The sequence below is a fragment of the Alnus glutinosa genome, chromosome 12, assembly GCF_958979055.1.
Source record: "Alnus glutinosa chromosome 12, dhAlnGlut1.1, whole genome shotgun sequence".
Taxonomy (NCBI): domain Eukaryota; kingdom Viridiplantae; phylum Streptophyta; class Magnoliopsida; order Fagales; family Betulaceae; genus Alnus; species Alnus glutinosa.
Genome location: NC_084897.1, coordinates 6,100,939 through 6,116,789, shown reverse-complemented (window position 1 = coordinate 6,116,789; position 15,851 = coordinate 6,100,939). Strand labels below are relative to the sequence as shown.

Below are 15,851 nucleotides of genomic sequence, written 5' to 3'. Positions count from 1 at the left end.
GTTGCACACACGCACATTAAATTAGAAGTCACTTTATTTTTCATGCCTTTAATAGTGAGTTGTTGGAAAATAATGAAATCGTAGAATAACAAAATAATTCGAATTTGAATAAGACTTGAATAGGGAAATAGAGAGAAAAAAAAATTGAAACTTATAAAGAGAGGAGTTTACAATTGAATAAAATATTTTGAAAACTTTTCATCTTCTTAAAATTTTTATTTTTCTTCCTGTTTTATTTTGAATGTTGGACTTCTGTTGCATAATTCTATCTTTTTAACGTTTGGAATAAATTATATATTATTAGCATTGAATGTTAAAATAATCCATGTCAATTGCAAATGATTCAATTGGTAGTTGAGATCAAAATTTATTGTTGTCCATTTCAATTTCAATTCTGATTGGAATTTTGGCTGCTTAATACTTATCACAAGGCGATTATTTTCATTCTCTCCATTATTCTCAAGCATAGAACGTTTAAAGTTGGACAATGGGTTTTATTAAGAAAGTCTTTAATATTATTTGATTATCTTATTTAATACTATTAATTTTTTAAGACTTATTTCAAGAATGGAATGTTGGAGAATTAAGTTTTTAGGAGAATTAAATGATATTAATGTCTTTTTAATTACTTATTACTATAAGTGTGGGCCTTAATAACAAACTATTGACTATAATTAAGCTATATATATATATATATATATATATATATATAAAATCTTTATTAATATTCATCAATTGGGGGCATTTGGCAATTGCCTAATTCGCCGTATGATAGAGCCGGCCCTAGGTTCTATGAAAGCTTCAGAGTCCTTAAAATATGGACAGTTAGAACTGTGGAATTCTTAACTTAAACTGAGACCACAAATTTTTTAGATTACAAAAACTCCTAAGTACACTTTGCCTAATTTTAGAATCAAATTACACCAAAGTGTTTTGGACACCAAATTAGCCAACTTTAAAACATACAAACAAGTTATAAGGAATCGTCCTCACCTTAACAATAAATTGGGTGATGGAGAAGAGATCTAGCCGCCTAGTGACGACAACGTCGTCCGCATCACCCAACATGCACACGCATCACATGGCACATGACACGTGCACGAGCTCAAGCTCAGGCAATGGGCTTTGGCCGCTGTAAGGGGCGCGTACACATCAGAGTGAGAAGCAATTGAGGAGTTTTATTTAATTTTGGAAATTAAAAGTTGATTAAGACTAGTCTCAGTCGATCGAGAATTAAGGCTTAGTCGACCGAGCTTGATGCATTAGGGCCTCATAAAAGAACCTGAGAGCCTCGGTAGAAGGATTGGGAGAAGTTCGGTCCACCGAGATGTTCGATCGACCGTGATAGCCGTTTCCTAGTAGTAGAAGGGATTAATATGCTATTTAAAGTGTCCATTAAGCTGGATTCGGTATTTACAATTTGTGACAATTGGATCAAATGATTTTGAACATCTATATATGTCCAAATTGTTATTAAATATGACTCTTTGGTCATTTTCAAAGACACAACAACAATAGCTTCTATCTTTCTCCCACATGTTGATTTTGTGTTATTTTCTTCATATGAAGGGTTTTTTTTTTTTTTTTTTTTTTTTTTTACTCTAGAAAGTATTATTCTAAAGTAACATTTGGAGCTTCATTGTATCATAAGCACTATTTTGTCAAAGCACTTAGTACTAGAATGGGGTCAAAATATATTCTAAATATAACGTCATTGTGATCGAGCCTTGAAGCCTAACTTTTGTTTTTGCCTACATAATCATAATTTTTCATTTCCTACTCATAATTTTTCAAACAAGAAATTGGCCGCTGTGTTTATTTCACTAATATTTTATTCCTTCAAATTGAAAGGATATTTTACAAAATCTTGATATTTTCGTATGATTGGTTTCACTTATTGCGCCGCACTCTCTCATCTTTGCATCTCTCTCATTTTTGAGTCATTCACAGATTCACTCATTGTCGGTGCCCTACTCCTTATGCTGCTTCTGACCCCCTCCTTTTCATCATCCTCACCTGCAAGTCATGGCGCTTCTTCTCCCCCTCCTCATCTTTCCCACACCATCAATGGTTTATTGTTGTGTGCATTTTTTGAGGTGCATAGACGGATGTGATAATTTTTTGTTGCAAAAGTGATGAATGCGTTATTGTGGGATTGAGTGAAGCGTCTTTTGGGTGAGGATTGATTTAGGGGCTTTGTGTTACGGTTAGCGGTTTGGGATAATAACTGTTAACTTAACCACATTTTCCCCTTTAATTATATTATCTTATTAGTTTAAGAATCTTTAGTTAAAAAATATTTTTTAAAGTTGCTTGGAATTATGTAAGACTTTTAAATTCAGTTAGGTTGCCAGTATGTGACCAAAGTCGTATATGTGCCTAAAGTAGTATGTCCATAAAGAAGCTTAAGAATCTGTCATATTCAAGCCTCCGATAGTCTTCGCCGCCGGTGGGGTTTTTTTGGTTGAAAATTAATTTTGATGCGACTGTTTGTCTTGGATGCTGTTGAGTGTTTAAAATAATATAATTTATTAAATTGATATGTATTTAAAATACAAATAATTTTTTTTATAAATATTTTTAATAAAAATATGTAATTCTTACAAATTTATTAAACTAAATTAAAAGAATCTCGATCAACAGAAAAACTTTATACTATGTCAGATACTGGAATATTATCGCTACGAACTCTCGCCTGTAATGACACGTGTAATTGGGGATTTTTTGATCCCCTTATTCTCTTGTCTGACCGGTGATCAATAAAAAAACGACAAGTGAAAGAAAATATTATATGGTACATCAGCATCAAGAACAGTGGTCCTTTACTGTTTAAAAGTCGCCACGTGTCCAGACAAAAACTAATGGGTAGCTCACTACCCACCACGTGTCGCCTGAAGTACAATACACAGTCACTTCACTACATATTTCGGATTACCCAACAAGTAGATGCTGGGGAGTGCCACGTACACCTTCTGAGGTCGTTCTGCTGGACACGCGGCACAACATGCAACGTCGGATTATACTTATTGAAAATCGTACCGTTTTAGACTATGAGCATCGTGTGCGGTACGCACTACGGTCTCTGATGAATCAAAAGACGACAGCTGTGACCTTGTCTCAATCTTACTGACAGATGAGGCTTTGCAGTCCCACTCTCTCTCAACGCGCGTAGCTTATCTTGCCGCAAACTTTCAATAATTCTAGTATAATTGCATATTCCAAAAGCATATGGTATGTGCATATTTAATTAGGTATTATGCACAAAGTTTGGTTAGTTATCGATTCGAAAATTTTGATTTTAGAGAAATTTTAAATTTAATTAGTGGGATTTCACACCATTTTAATCCATGCACATATTTTTAATTTCTTCAATTAACTGCATAATATTTGCTCGATTTTCAAGTGTGTATATATATATATATATATATATATATATATTTGAAGAAAAAAAATACAATTGTGTACATATAACTAATTAAAAACATTAGGTTTATGAGAAAATGATAAATTGAAAATAAATAAATATCGGATGATTAATTGGTAAAATTTAAAAACTCATGTATTGAATAAAATCGCGTGAAATCCTATTTTTCTTGATTTGAAGTATTTGGACAAATGGACCAAAATGACAATGCTTGCTTTAGTCATGATTCAGTCACAGTCACAAAATTAAAAATTAAAAAATAAAAAAAGGACCGTGTCGCACCCCCGAAAAAGGGAAATCGAAAACGAGTGAGTGACTATGTCATGCACCTCCGAAAGGGCATGTAATCTCCCGCAGGCAAACTGATCATTAGCCTGACAAAGTTTTTCCTTTTAATTTAATTTAATTTAATTTTTTGTTTTTTTTTTTTTCGGTTGGGTTTCTTCTGGCGCACTCAATAACCACTTCCTTCTTTAAAAATCTCTCCCTCCTTTTCTTTCCTTTCCTTTCCCTATAGGCTATAGGCCTTTTTGGTCCATACCCTGACCACGTGATGCAATAGGAAAAAGACCATTCCAAAAATATTCGAACCATACGTGGCAGCTCAGGCCTTGCCCACGTGTGTAGAAGCATTATTAGCAGCATAAAATAAAATAAGAAAAGAGAAGGATAAATGAAGGTGGACTCGTGTCAAAACGTGCAAGATGAGTCCAACACGTAGAACCTGAGATATTTTTGAGCCAACAACGAGAAAGATATTTGATATTTCGGAATCTCAGCTCCCATGGGACACGTGGCGAGCGATGCCTCGCTCAATCCTACCGCTGACGTTATTCCTCGATTCTCTACCACGGTACTTAAGCAACAAAATGTCAACACGCGTCCTTTAACGTATAGATACACGACACGTTGTCCTCTCCCAAACCAGGATCTAAGCAATTTACCAGCCATTACCTACACGCCACGTGTCCAACTCGCAGACATAAATATAAACCCGCGTAGAAGTTCCCCTCGCCTTCGCGAAACTAAAGCATTGTTGCAATAATAATGAGTGCGAACCAGCGAGTGAGGCCGAACCCAGGGTCCGACTCGTTCGAATCGGGCATACACAACGAGCGTATACTCGTCCTCATCTTCGAGTCCATGAAATGGGACATTCACACCCTCTGCCTGACCTGTTCAGTCAACCGGAAGCTCCGAGCCATAGCGGAACGGCTACTCTGGCGCAAACTCTGCGAGTATCACGCGCCGCGCATGATAGAGACATTGGCCAACGGCGTGCCCAACGGCCGGTTCTACGGTGGGTGGCACGCGCTGGCGAAGCTGATGTTCTTTTGCTGTGGCTGCGAGTCAACTCGGCATTTCAAGATGAGTCGGCCCTCGCCGGGTCACTTCGTGAAGGCCTCGCGGTTTTCGAAGACTTCGGGTCGGAGCTTCCTGACCAAGAAGTGTCGAGGCGATCTGTTGTACGTGAGCGACCCGTGCGAGCACCCAATGGGCGAGAAGGAAGATGATTTGGGGATTTATAGAGGGGTATTTAAGGGATTTAGGAGATCGAGAACTAGAGCCTGCTTGATCGGACGACAGGTGGCGCTGGAGGAGAGAGTGACATGCCCTTATTGTGCGGCCCGCGTGTGGAGCATGACCACTGCTCGGCTCGTCCCCAAGAGCGCGGCCAGGCGGCTCGGCTCGCACGATGGCGGCTTGGACTACTTCGTATGTCTGAATGGGCACTTGTACGGCACGTGTTGGCTCGTGCCCTTAACCGATGAGGAGGGTTCTGACGAGGATAACGATGAAGATAAAGATTACGGTAGTGATGATAATGGTGGGGTCCGCTTGGTTGATTATGAGGATCGGACGGTAAGTAATGGGATTCTCGGGTTCACCGAGTAAAAATGGAGATTTGGCCGGCAGACTCTGGTTCCTCTCCGATTTTCCTGTGGAGGAGCACTAAATTTGATGACGTGGAGGGTGGACGAAACGGGATTTATGCTGACGTGTAATATCGATTTTCTGTTGACTTGTACTTGTCCGATAGTTGCCTCGACTTTCCGAGGTCTATTCATGAAAGTTTTTAGATATTTTCCGTTCATTTTCCGGTCAGTCATGGCCGGTGACTTGTGTTCTTGTCTTTTGTACACATGATATTCTAGTGGATATCCTTTTCTTTTTCTTTTCTTTTTTATTTTATTTTATTTTATTTCCGGACAGTTTTTTTTTTTTCTAAGCAATTGTTCTTTGTTCCATAATTTGCGCAGCCCAACCCCATGCTCTTTATATATATATATATATATATATATATATATATATATATATATATATATATATGTGAATAATAATTTATTAAAATGTAAAAGAGAAACAATCATGCTCTTTAAGTTGAGTGTAACATCAGAAATGAAGAAGCATGAGATTGTAGGAGTTAAAGCAACCGCCGCCGGGGAGGGAAAGAGCTAAAGCAACAGACTTGGCAACTTTAATTGAAGACTTCGAAGGCCAAAAGTAAAATAAGCTTGGGGGAGGGGAAAAGGCTAAAGTAACAGAGTTGCCAACTTTAATTGAAGAGTTTAAAGGCCAATAGTAAAATAGGCTTTATTAGAAAGTGTGTTTTGAGGAATTCTTTTTTTTTTTTGTTTTCGGTTTGAAAATATGTTCTTATGTAAAATAAATGAGAAAATTATTTTTGTCTTTTTAGGGGCTTTTGATGTTTGAATTGTTTGTTAATGTTTTTATTTTTTTAAAAAAACAAAAAAAAAAACAAAATTTTAACAAATTGAGCCATTTTTTTGCATAAGTATGAACATAGATTAGTGCTAATAATTTTTTACACGACCCAAGAACTCAATACGACATTAAAGGGTTGGGATTTGAAATAAATAAGTCGGCCCACTTGACCCGTTTATGAAATTATACATATTTTTTATATAAAAAATACAAGTTGAAACGGGTCGAACATGTCAAAAAGTGTCGCGTTTGGGTTGAAACAGGCCAAACGGGCCGTACCGGGTCACTCACGGGTTGTGTTCGGATTAAAGGGTATGACCCGTTTAACTAAACGGGTTATGTTCAGATTGATCCTTAACGGATTGACAGGTCAAGCGGGTCGACTAGAACCTAACCCACCAACCCGGATTGCCAACCCTCATAGACATCATGATATCTATAACAACATCAGTTGTGGGTTTGTTTTAAAGTTAAAAGTTAATTTTGCTTTATAGCCTAAATTGTGGGATTGTTTGTAATGTTTTTATTTATTTTTTATAATTATTAGGTTTTGTGATTGGCTTATTCTATGTCAAAAACATTGTTTTTTTTTTTTTTTTTTTTTCATGATTTTTGAAACTTGGTAGAATTGTACATGGGTTTGCGATTGAAGACTTTAAAGAATAGTTGCAAAAGACAAGTACAAGAGAAGAATATGGTCAAACAAAAACATGCATGGCGTGTCCGAACATGGTCAATTTGAGGGAGTTACTGTTCCATGGGCTGTTTGGACAAGACAGCGGACACCCACTCTTTGGTTGAAGAGATCTTCTAACATTGGTATAGTTGTCCAGACACGAGCTATTCTAGAGAAGCCCTGTTTGTTGAGAAGTTTGGACATTGATTCGGACATGAGCTCTCGGTTTGAGAGATGTCTGGATATGGACATAAATTTCCTGCCACCAACAGTTCATAAACTTTTACTATTCCTTGAACTGTCCGGGCAGCATTGCGGACACGAACATTCTGTTTGCCTAATGTTTGGGCACCAAGGACCTATGTCCAGACATGGAAGGTGGTTAGGGTTATGAAACCCTAGTTGCATCTGGATTACTTTGCTTTAGTCCTAGATATACAAAATTTAGAGGCTACATTATTTGCATTGAGAGACAAGTTTTAAGAACTTGTATCAAGTTCTTAAGTGTGAGTCAAGAGTTTATTAGTGTGAAAACTTTTGAACTGAGATTCAAGCCAAAGGTTCAATGTGTTGTAAGTGCACAAAACACAACTGAAATCTATTATGGGGATTGGTAATGATTGAACTCCTAGAAGATCGGCCAACATGGTGACTTGTTGGAGGTGAGACACGTGAGGAGCGGGTCATCCTATAGATTGTCGTAATAGAATTACAAGGGTGTAAGTTTTACTATTCTCTATAGCAAGTTCTTCTATGTGAAGTGAATCCTGAGTTTGGCTACTCCGAAGAGGTTTTTCCTTGGTTCAAGGTTTTCCCCTTCATTGTAACAACTCATAATAGTCTGCTGATAGAATCAATTTCTCTTGATAGGGCTTGAAAGTGCCCTTAATTTGCTATTGTTAACCCTTAGCCTTATTGTAATTTAACATTTTTTTCCTTGTCTTAGTGTTTTCAATATTTTTAGGTGAGTGAAGCAAAAAGGACACAAAGGCTACCAAAAATCGGGCTTGAAAGGAGGAAGGAATATCATACCAACCCATGTGGCGCCGCATTGCAGAGCCGCAATAGTAGTTCTAAAAAAAATGAAAAAAAAAAGTTGGGAATATTTGTAGATGCATGCGATTCACCTTGGGGGGTGTTGAATGATCATAGGAGAGGCTTTCCTCTTCATGAAGTAATTAGAGGCATGGGTTTTGTTTTTCTTAGGCAGAATGAAAGTGGCGTTGGTCCTTTTGCTGGGCATCACAAAAGAATCAAAGCTTTGATTCTTTCCTCAACTCGAAGTAACGTCCAACTTGTATAAACGGAAGAGGATCACGTCCATTTGCCTCCTCTCATAACTTAGATAGTTAGTAGTTAGTTTTAGGAGTAGTGTTAGTTTTAGGTTAGCTTTTTATTTTTTCAGAGAACAAGCACAGTAGACATGAGGAAAGTTTAGTGGTGATTTTTATTGAAGATTTTACAGCAAACACTTGTGGAAGGAAGGCTCATCAACTCCAAGTGATCCAAGGACCTCCATGCGTGGCTAAAAAAGCTTTCCCTAGGGTTTTGATAAACACCCTATCCAAGTATCAATGGTTTAATTGTGTTTTTCTTTGCGATTTTTATTTTGAGCATTGATGGTTGTATAACTATGAGAATTGTATTTTTGTAATTGGTTTTAATGTTTAATGCAATCATGATGAAATGTTTATCTTGTCTATGAGAAAGCTTTTTATTTTAATTATACTCAAATTATATTTATTGTTCAAAAGATGAAAATGTAATGGTTATGCAATGATATTATTTGAACATGCAACAAGAGGTTTTGTTAGTTCATGCCTAGGATAGGCAAGTCATGCTATACTTTAGATTAGTGTAATTTAGGTAGATGATTTGTACTAATCCTAAGATGAGCTACACTTAATCATTGTTTGTGTGTAACCAAGTTAATGAATTTGATAGTCTATGCTTAACAAAGATTGATTACACTTATTTGTTGATGATGGTATTTTCTCGACACTATGTTGTGTGTCTGACAAACACACACAAGTAATATCTGCTTATAATGAATGTTCCATGTTAATATGATAGCCATTGGTACAAGGTTAGTGGGGAAATCAAATCCCTATTTTCTATCTCATTTAGTTCAACTCTAATTTATTTTCAAGCATTTAATTTTAGTTGTTAATTTATAAATCAAAAATCACAAAAACATCATTTTCTAGGGATAAATTAAAATTGATTTTATTGAAGCTTTATACATACAACCAATACAATCCCTATGGATCGACACCCTTAATACAGACACTATCCTACAGTGATTCGTGCTATTGCGAGTGGTATTATTATTGAGTTTGAAAATGACCACATCAATTTTTGGCGTCGTTGCCAGGGATTGTTTAACGGTTGCATTATTGGGTTTTTTCTAGAATTAAGTCAAATTTGACCTCTTTTTGTTTTTCAGTTTTGTTAGATTTTGTAAAATTTTGTTTTTTTTTTTTTTTTTGTTAAAAAAAAAAAAATCCAGTTTGAAAGTATCTGTTTTATTTTTTACAAGTATCCATTTTTGCCAAGTTCCTGTTTAGATAAGTTTCTGTTTGATATATTTTGGTTTTACCTCAGTTCTGTTTTAGGTCTGATTCCAGTATGTTGTGCACTGACAAAGTCGATTGAGTGACGTCGGGTGGGACAGACCAATAAACCCTTCTAGCAACCAAAAAAAAAAAAAAAAATCACTTCAAATCCAATTAAGTTGGAATCTCTAGATCGTTTGTGAGTTTTTCAATTTGTTTATTTGTGTTTCTTAGATTTTGAATTTGTGGTAGTGTAAATATATTGTGATTTGTTTTTAGTTAGTTTATGTTTGGTCATCGTTCCTTATCACTTCCATTAAATTTGTGTGACCTTGAACTTGAGCGTACTCTTAGACAAAGTGGGACTAAAAGAAAATCTATTGTGTCTAGAGAACGTTCCACTAAACTCATGGCTAGTGAGGGAGAAAGATCGGTTCTATTGAGAGATCATTATCTCCCATCCACTTACACTTCACCATCATGCCTTTAGCTACCAAATGTAACGGTGGCTAATTATGAAATTAAGTCCAGCATAATTCAAATGCTACCATCTTTCTATGGACTTAATAATGAAGATCCTTACCAGCATATTGATGATTTCCTAGAAATTTTCTCCACTATTAAGTTGCAAGGTTTCTCAAAAGATGCTTTGAGGATGTGTCTTTTCCCGTTTTCTCTGAAGGACAAAGCCAAGCATTTGCTAAAGTCCTTAGAACCTAACAGTGTCACTTCATGGATTCAGATACAGCAAGAGTTCCTGAAGAAATATTTTCCCATTAGCAAGACCAATCAAATAAGGAAAGCCATTATTGGTTTTTCACAATTTGAGGGAGAACAATTCCACGAGACATAGGAGAGACTAAAAGACCTTTTAAGGAAATGCCCGCACCACGCTATTCCAAAATCGCAGTTGGTGCAATGTTTCTATGATGGTTTGACTGAGCCACATAAACAGATGGTTGATGACTCTTGTGGAGGTACGTTCATGATGAAGAGCGAGAATGAAGCATGGATTCTATTTGACAATTTAAGTGAAAATTCTATGTGTTAGTATTTTGGTCTTATTCTGTGTTTGGACAAAATCACTTATGTGTAATGATGCGGTTAATAGGGATTCCACTTTCAGAGTGATGTCAGAAGATTCTGCCTAATTTCAAGTTCCTTGTCAGCCGTCCGGACGACGTGTCATTCTGTCCAGACATCAGACAGATAAGCATCATCTGTCCAGACGACGTGTTTCTTCTGTCCGGACACCTACATCGTATCGAGAAGCTTCTATGCCAGCTTGCTCCGTCCAGACGTTTCAGCAGCACTTTCGAACGCCTATTAGTTCTCGAAACGGTTCACTGATTCTTTCCAAGTTCAAGAAAGGGAAGATCAATCAACCGTCCGGACAATGTGGTATCCCGTCCGGACGCGTATCTCCGTAAGGCAAGAATCGCAGTTCAAAATGAACCGTCCGGACATCTGACAGCTGTGGTCCGGACGCTGGTGCATCGTATATGGTAATTGCCAATTCGACTTCAACCGTCCGGACGTCTCCCCCTCATGGTCCGGATGCACGTGCATCAGATATGGAAATTGCGTGTTGAAGTTTAGCCGTCCGGACGCTCCTGCCCCATGGTCCGGATGCGCGAAGCCTGTTATGGAAATTACATGCAGCGGACGTACGTCCGTCCGGATGATCGAGCCATCCCGTTTGGACGATGTTCCTATACAAGAAAGATTTCTCCGTGAAAATTTCAAAAAATCCTGTCGCACAGTTGTCCGTCCGGACGGGCATGGTTCACCGTCTGGACGGCTCCCAGGCATATTTTGCCTGACGCCCATTCTGACCCCCAGCCTATAAATAGGGGCCCTTGGGCACTTAGAGCTGCAAGAATTCAGTGTGAATTCCATTAGAGCTCAGAGACGTGATATCTCCTATGAAGCCGTTTTTCAAGTGTGTTGTGCTGTAAACCGAAGTCTATCTTAGAGGTTGCCTCTAAGGTAAGGAGTTCCATTGAAGACCCCTTCAGGTAGGTGAACCTAGTTGGGAAGCGTTCGTGTTGGGTTACACGTCAGAGATCAAGGTACGATCACTGCATCGGTACATGTGAGTGTTACTATCTTGTATTTAGTTTGTCTTCTGAATAGTGGAATTCCTAGGATTGGCTGCCCCGGAGTGGTTTTTCTCTTAACTGAGTTTCCACTTCGTCAACAAAAATATCTGTGTCATTTACTTTCCGCTGTGCTTTAATTTTTGTTGACACTTGTTGCACACACTTTACTTTTAGAAGTCAATTCAAATTTTCAATTGGTTACAGAGCTTGGTACACTCTGAGAAGATTAAATTTCTTAAGTGTTTTTGACTTCTACTATGTCTATATTGAGTATGGATAAAATTGCTTCTATTTCACATGATATGTCTGTTCATAAGACCATGTTCATTAAACCTATCATGTCTCATACTCAATCTACTTGTAAGGGTAAAGGGGATAATCAATCCATACCTACTTGTCATCACTGTGGTATTGTTGGTCATATTCGTCCAAACTGTTTCCAAATTAGGTCACAAAAACCTTGGAAGAAAACCCTTATCCATAGGAAAGATGAACCAGGTTTTAAAGAACAAGTTGAAGTATTAAGTGATCAAGTGAAACTCATTAGTGAGAAGTTAGCATACCTCACCCCTAATGAGCAAAAATCTGTCCTGGTTAATAAACAAAAAACTTCTAAACAAGTCTAGGTCAAAAAGGAAGATAATCTGTGTTTAGTTTCTCATACTGCACTAAAAATTCTTAATACTTGTTTGTGGTATTTGGATAGTGGTTGCTCTAAACACATGACAGGTGATAAGACTTTGCTAAAAGAAGTTCAGATGGGCAAAGTTGGACGAATCACCTATGGAGATGGGAGTCAATCTAGAGTCATTGGTAAAGGGATCATCGACATTCCAGGCCTCGGAACATCTCAAGAAGCTCTGTATGTAGAAGGACTCAAGGCGAATCTCCTCAGCATCATCCAGTTTTGTGATAATGACTTGGTGGTGCAATTCTCCAAGAATGAATGCAATATATTTGACAGCAGTGGCAGATGGCTCATGGGAGGAGAAAGAATCGCTGACAACTGTTACGGCCTTCTTGGTCTGGCTGCAGATCCTTAGATTTTCTACAACAAAGTAACCATAGATGACAGTGAGCTATGGCACCAGAGGTTAGGGCATCTCAATTTCTCCGATATGTTGAAAATTGCAAGCAAAGATGTTGTTAAAGGCCTGCCCAAAATGGAGAAGACTGGAAAAGGAATCTGTAGTCCCTGTCAACTAGGAAAACAAACTCGAGCAGCTCATAAGAAGACCTCAGGTATTCTAACTTCCAGAAATTTGGAACTACTGCACATGGATCTCATGGGTCCCATTAGAACTGCTAGTCTAGGTGGAAAAAGATATATTTTGGTTATTGTCAATGACTTCTCTCGATATACATGGGCTATTCCTATTCGGGAAAAATCTGATGCTTTTGATACAGCTCAACAATTGTTCAAGAAAATTCAGGTTGAGCTAAATTGCCAGATTATGAGAATCCGCAGTGACCATGGAAGAGAGTTTGAAAATTCCAAGTTCGAAGAATTCTGCCACTCATACGAAATCAAGCAGGAATTTTCCTCTCCTATAAATCCTCAGCAGAATGGAGTTGTTGAAAGGAAGAACAGGGTGATTCAGGAGATGGCTCGTGTGATGATCCACTCAAAGAATCTTGCTCAACACTTCTGGGGAGAAGCTGTAAACACTGCCTGTCATATCATCAACAGGGTCTACCTTAGGCCTGAAACAAACAATACTCCCTATGAAATTTGGCGAGGTAAGAAACCCATAGTGAAGTATTTTAAAACTTTTGGGAGTAAATGTTATATACTTCGTGACAGGGAAAATCTGGGAAAATTTGATACCAAGAGTGATGAAGGCATCTTCTTAGGATATTCCACAAACAGTCGGGCTTACCGGGTCTTCAATAAAAGAACAGAGACTGTGATGGAATTAATAAATATGATTGTTGATGATGAAGAAGTTCGGAGATCTATCAGCGGGGAAGAAAAACAGATTGATTCAGTTGATTCTTCAGCAGCTCCAACTAATATTATTAAGCCCTCTTCAAAAGAATCTCCAGATGAATCCTCTCCTACCACTTCGGGTTCCACTCCCATTACTTCTAAAGATGAGGATATTCCTGCTAATCCTCCTAGGCAATCACGAGTGAGGCACAATCATCCTCCTCAGCAGCTTCTTGGGAATTTAAATGAAGGGCGCAGATTGAGAAGCAGAGTCATTCAGCCTGCCAATGAAGTAGCTAATCAAGTCTCATACAGCTGCTATCTTACTCAGACAGAACCCAAGAAAGTAGATGAAGCCCTACAAGATGAAGGATGGGTCTCTGCAATGCATGATGAGCTCCATTAGTTTACCAGAAATGATGTCTGGACCTTGGTTCCCCGTCTTGAAGAACAGAATATCATAGGAACCAAGTGGATTTTCAAAAATAAAACTGATGAGCATGGTACTGTAGTTAGAAATAAGGCCTGTCTTGTTGCACAAGGATATACTCAGATAGAGGGAGTAGATTTTGATGAAACGTTTGCCCCTGTCGCCAGGTTAGAATCCATTCGAATTCTTCTTTTTGTTGTCTGTCACCTTGATTTCAAGCTATACCAGATGGATGTAAAGAGTGCATTTCTGAACAGTGTTCTTCAAGAAGAAGTCTATGTAGAACAGTCGAAGGGTTTTCAAGATCCTCATCATCCCCATCATGTGTACAAGCTGAAGAAGGCTCTCTATGGGCTTAAGCAGGCACCTCGAGCATGGTATGAGCGTCTCACTACTTATCTCTTAAGCAAAGGTTTTGCAAGAGGGCAAGCTGATCGAACCTTGTTCATCAGAAATCAAGGTACTCATAAACTGATTGCTCAAATATATGTTGATGACATCATTTTTGGAGCTACTTTAGACTCTCTTGCACATGAGTTCTCTGAAGAAATGAAGCAGGAGTTTGAAATGAGCATGATTGGTGAGCTGAACTACTTTCTTGGCCTTCAAGTCAAGCAAACTACTGAGGGCATCTTCATCTCTCAATCTAAGTATGCCAAGGATCTGGTCAAACAGTTTGGATTGGATGGAAAGAGTCGTGCTCGCACCCCCATGAGCACCAGTGTCAAGATTAGCAGTGATCTTGCAGGAAAATCAGTTGACCCATCCCTTTACAGGAGCATGATAGGGAGCCTCCTGTATCTTACAGCCAGCCGACCAGACATTGCCTTCAGTGTAGGAGTTTGTGCTCACTTTCAAGCCAATCCTAAGGAATCTCACCTCATTGCAGTAAAGCGTATCATCAGGTATGTAAATGATACCCTTTCTTATGGCATTTGGTATTCTAGAGAAACAAATCTTGTTGTTGCAGGATACTCTGATGCAGATTGGGCTGGAAATACTGATGATCGAAAGAGCACCTCAGAAGGATGTTTCTATGTGGGGAACAATCTTGTAGCTTGGATGAGCAAGAAACAAGCCTCCATATCTCTCTCCACTACTGAGGCTGAGTATATTGCTGCGGGTAGCTGCTGTACCCAATTACTGTGGATGAAGACATTGCTAGGGGACTACGGATTCTCTCAAGATACTATGATTATCACTTGTGATAATACTAATGCTATCAATATTTCCAAGAACCCCGTTCAGCATTCTCGGACCAAGCACATCGACATCAGGCATCACTTCTTACGTGATCTTGTGGAATCTGAGGTAGTATCACTCTCATTCATCCCCACTGAAAATCAATTGGCTGACATTCTTACCAAATCTCTAGATGGCAGCAGGTTTAAGTCTCTTCGGAAAGCCATTGGTGTTTGTGCCATGTCCTAGACATGATGTTTCCATGCTAGGATGAACTCTTTGTCCTCTGATAGCATAATGTTGTATTAAAAAAAAAAAAGAAAAAAAAAGGGGGGGGGGGGGGGGGAGTCTTTGTAGCAGGTTAAGTCTTTCACAAGGTATGTCAGCTATTTCGTGTATTCTCTCTGTTTTACTAGTTTGTTGAGCATTGATATATTATGCTTACATGTGGGTGAAAACATTAGTCTGACATGTACAGAAGTGTTTCCTGCTCATTATTCTGGTTAATAGTAGCTTGTCTCATGTGATGACCTCGTGCACTTTCCTAGACTCCCCAGAGGTACGCATTTTTTCGTTCTCTGACTCTTTACTCCTAGAGTTTTTAGATAAGAGAAGAGGTTCTTGCTTGGATGGCCAAATTGACCATAGGCTAGTTGAACCTAGCACCTATAAATTTTGGTACTCCTTATAGTTTGCAGTATCATAAGTTACAAGCAGTAATTCATAAACAGTTTTGTGCTTTAAATTTTTTTAATCATTGCTTATGTGCTTTAATTTACCTTGCCCTCTATAAGCAAGTAAAAATTTTACCTTGTCCTATATGGT

The 15,851-nt window shown here is 38.3% G+C and overlaps 1 protein-coding gene across 1 annotated transcript; it reads left to right on the top strand.

Annotated features, from left to right (window-relative positions):
• The first annotated feature begins 4,429 nt into the window (after positions 1–4,429).
• LOC133852267 (EID1-like F-box protein 3) lies at positions 4,430–5,600 on the top strand. The gene has a single exon (XM_062288994.1). It carries the CDS (start codon positions 4,472–4,474, stop codon positions 5,318–5,320), a length of 849 nt encoding a protein of 282 aa, XP_062144978.1. The 5' UTR covers positions 4,430–4,471; the 3' UTR covers positions 5,321–5,600.
• The last annotated feature ends 10,251 nt before the right edge of the window (positions 5,601–15,851 follow it).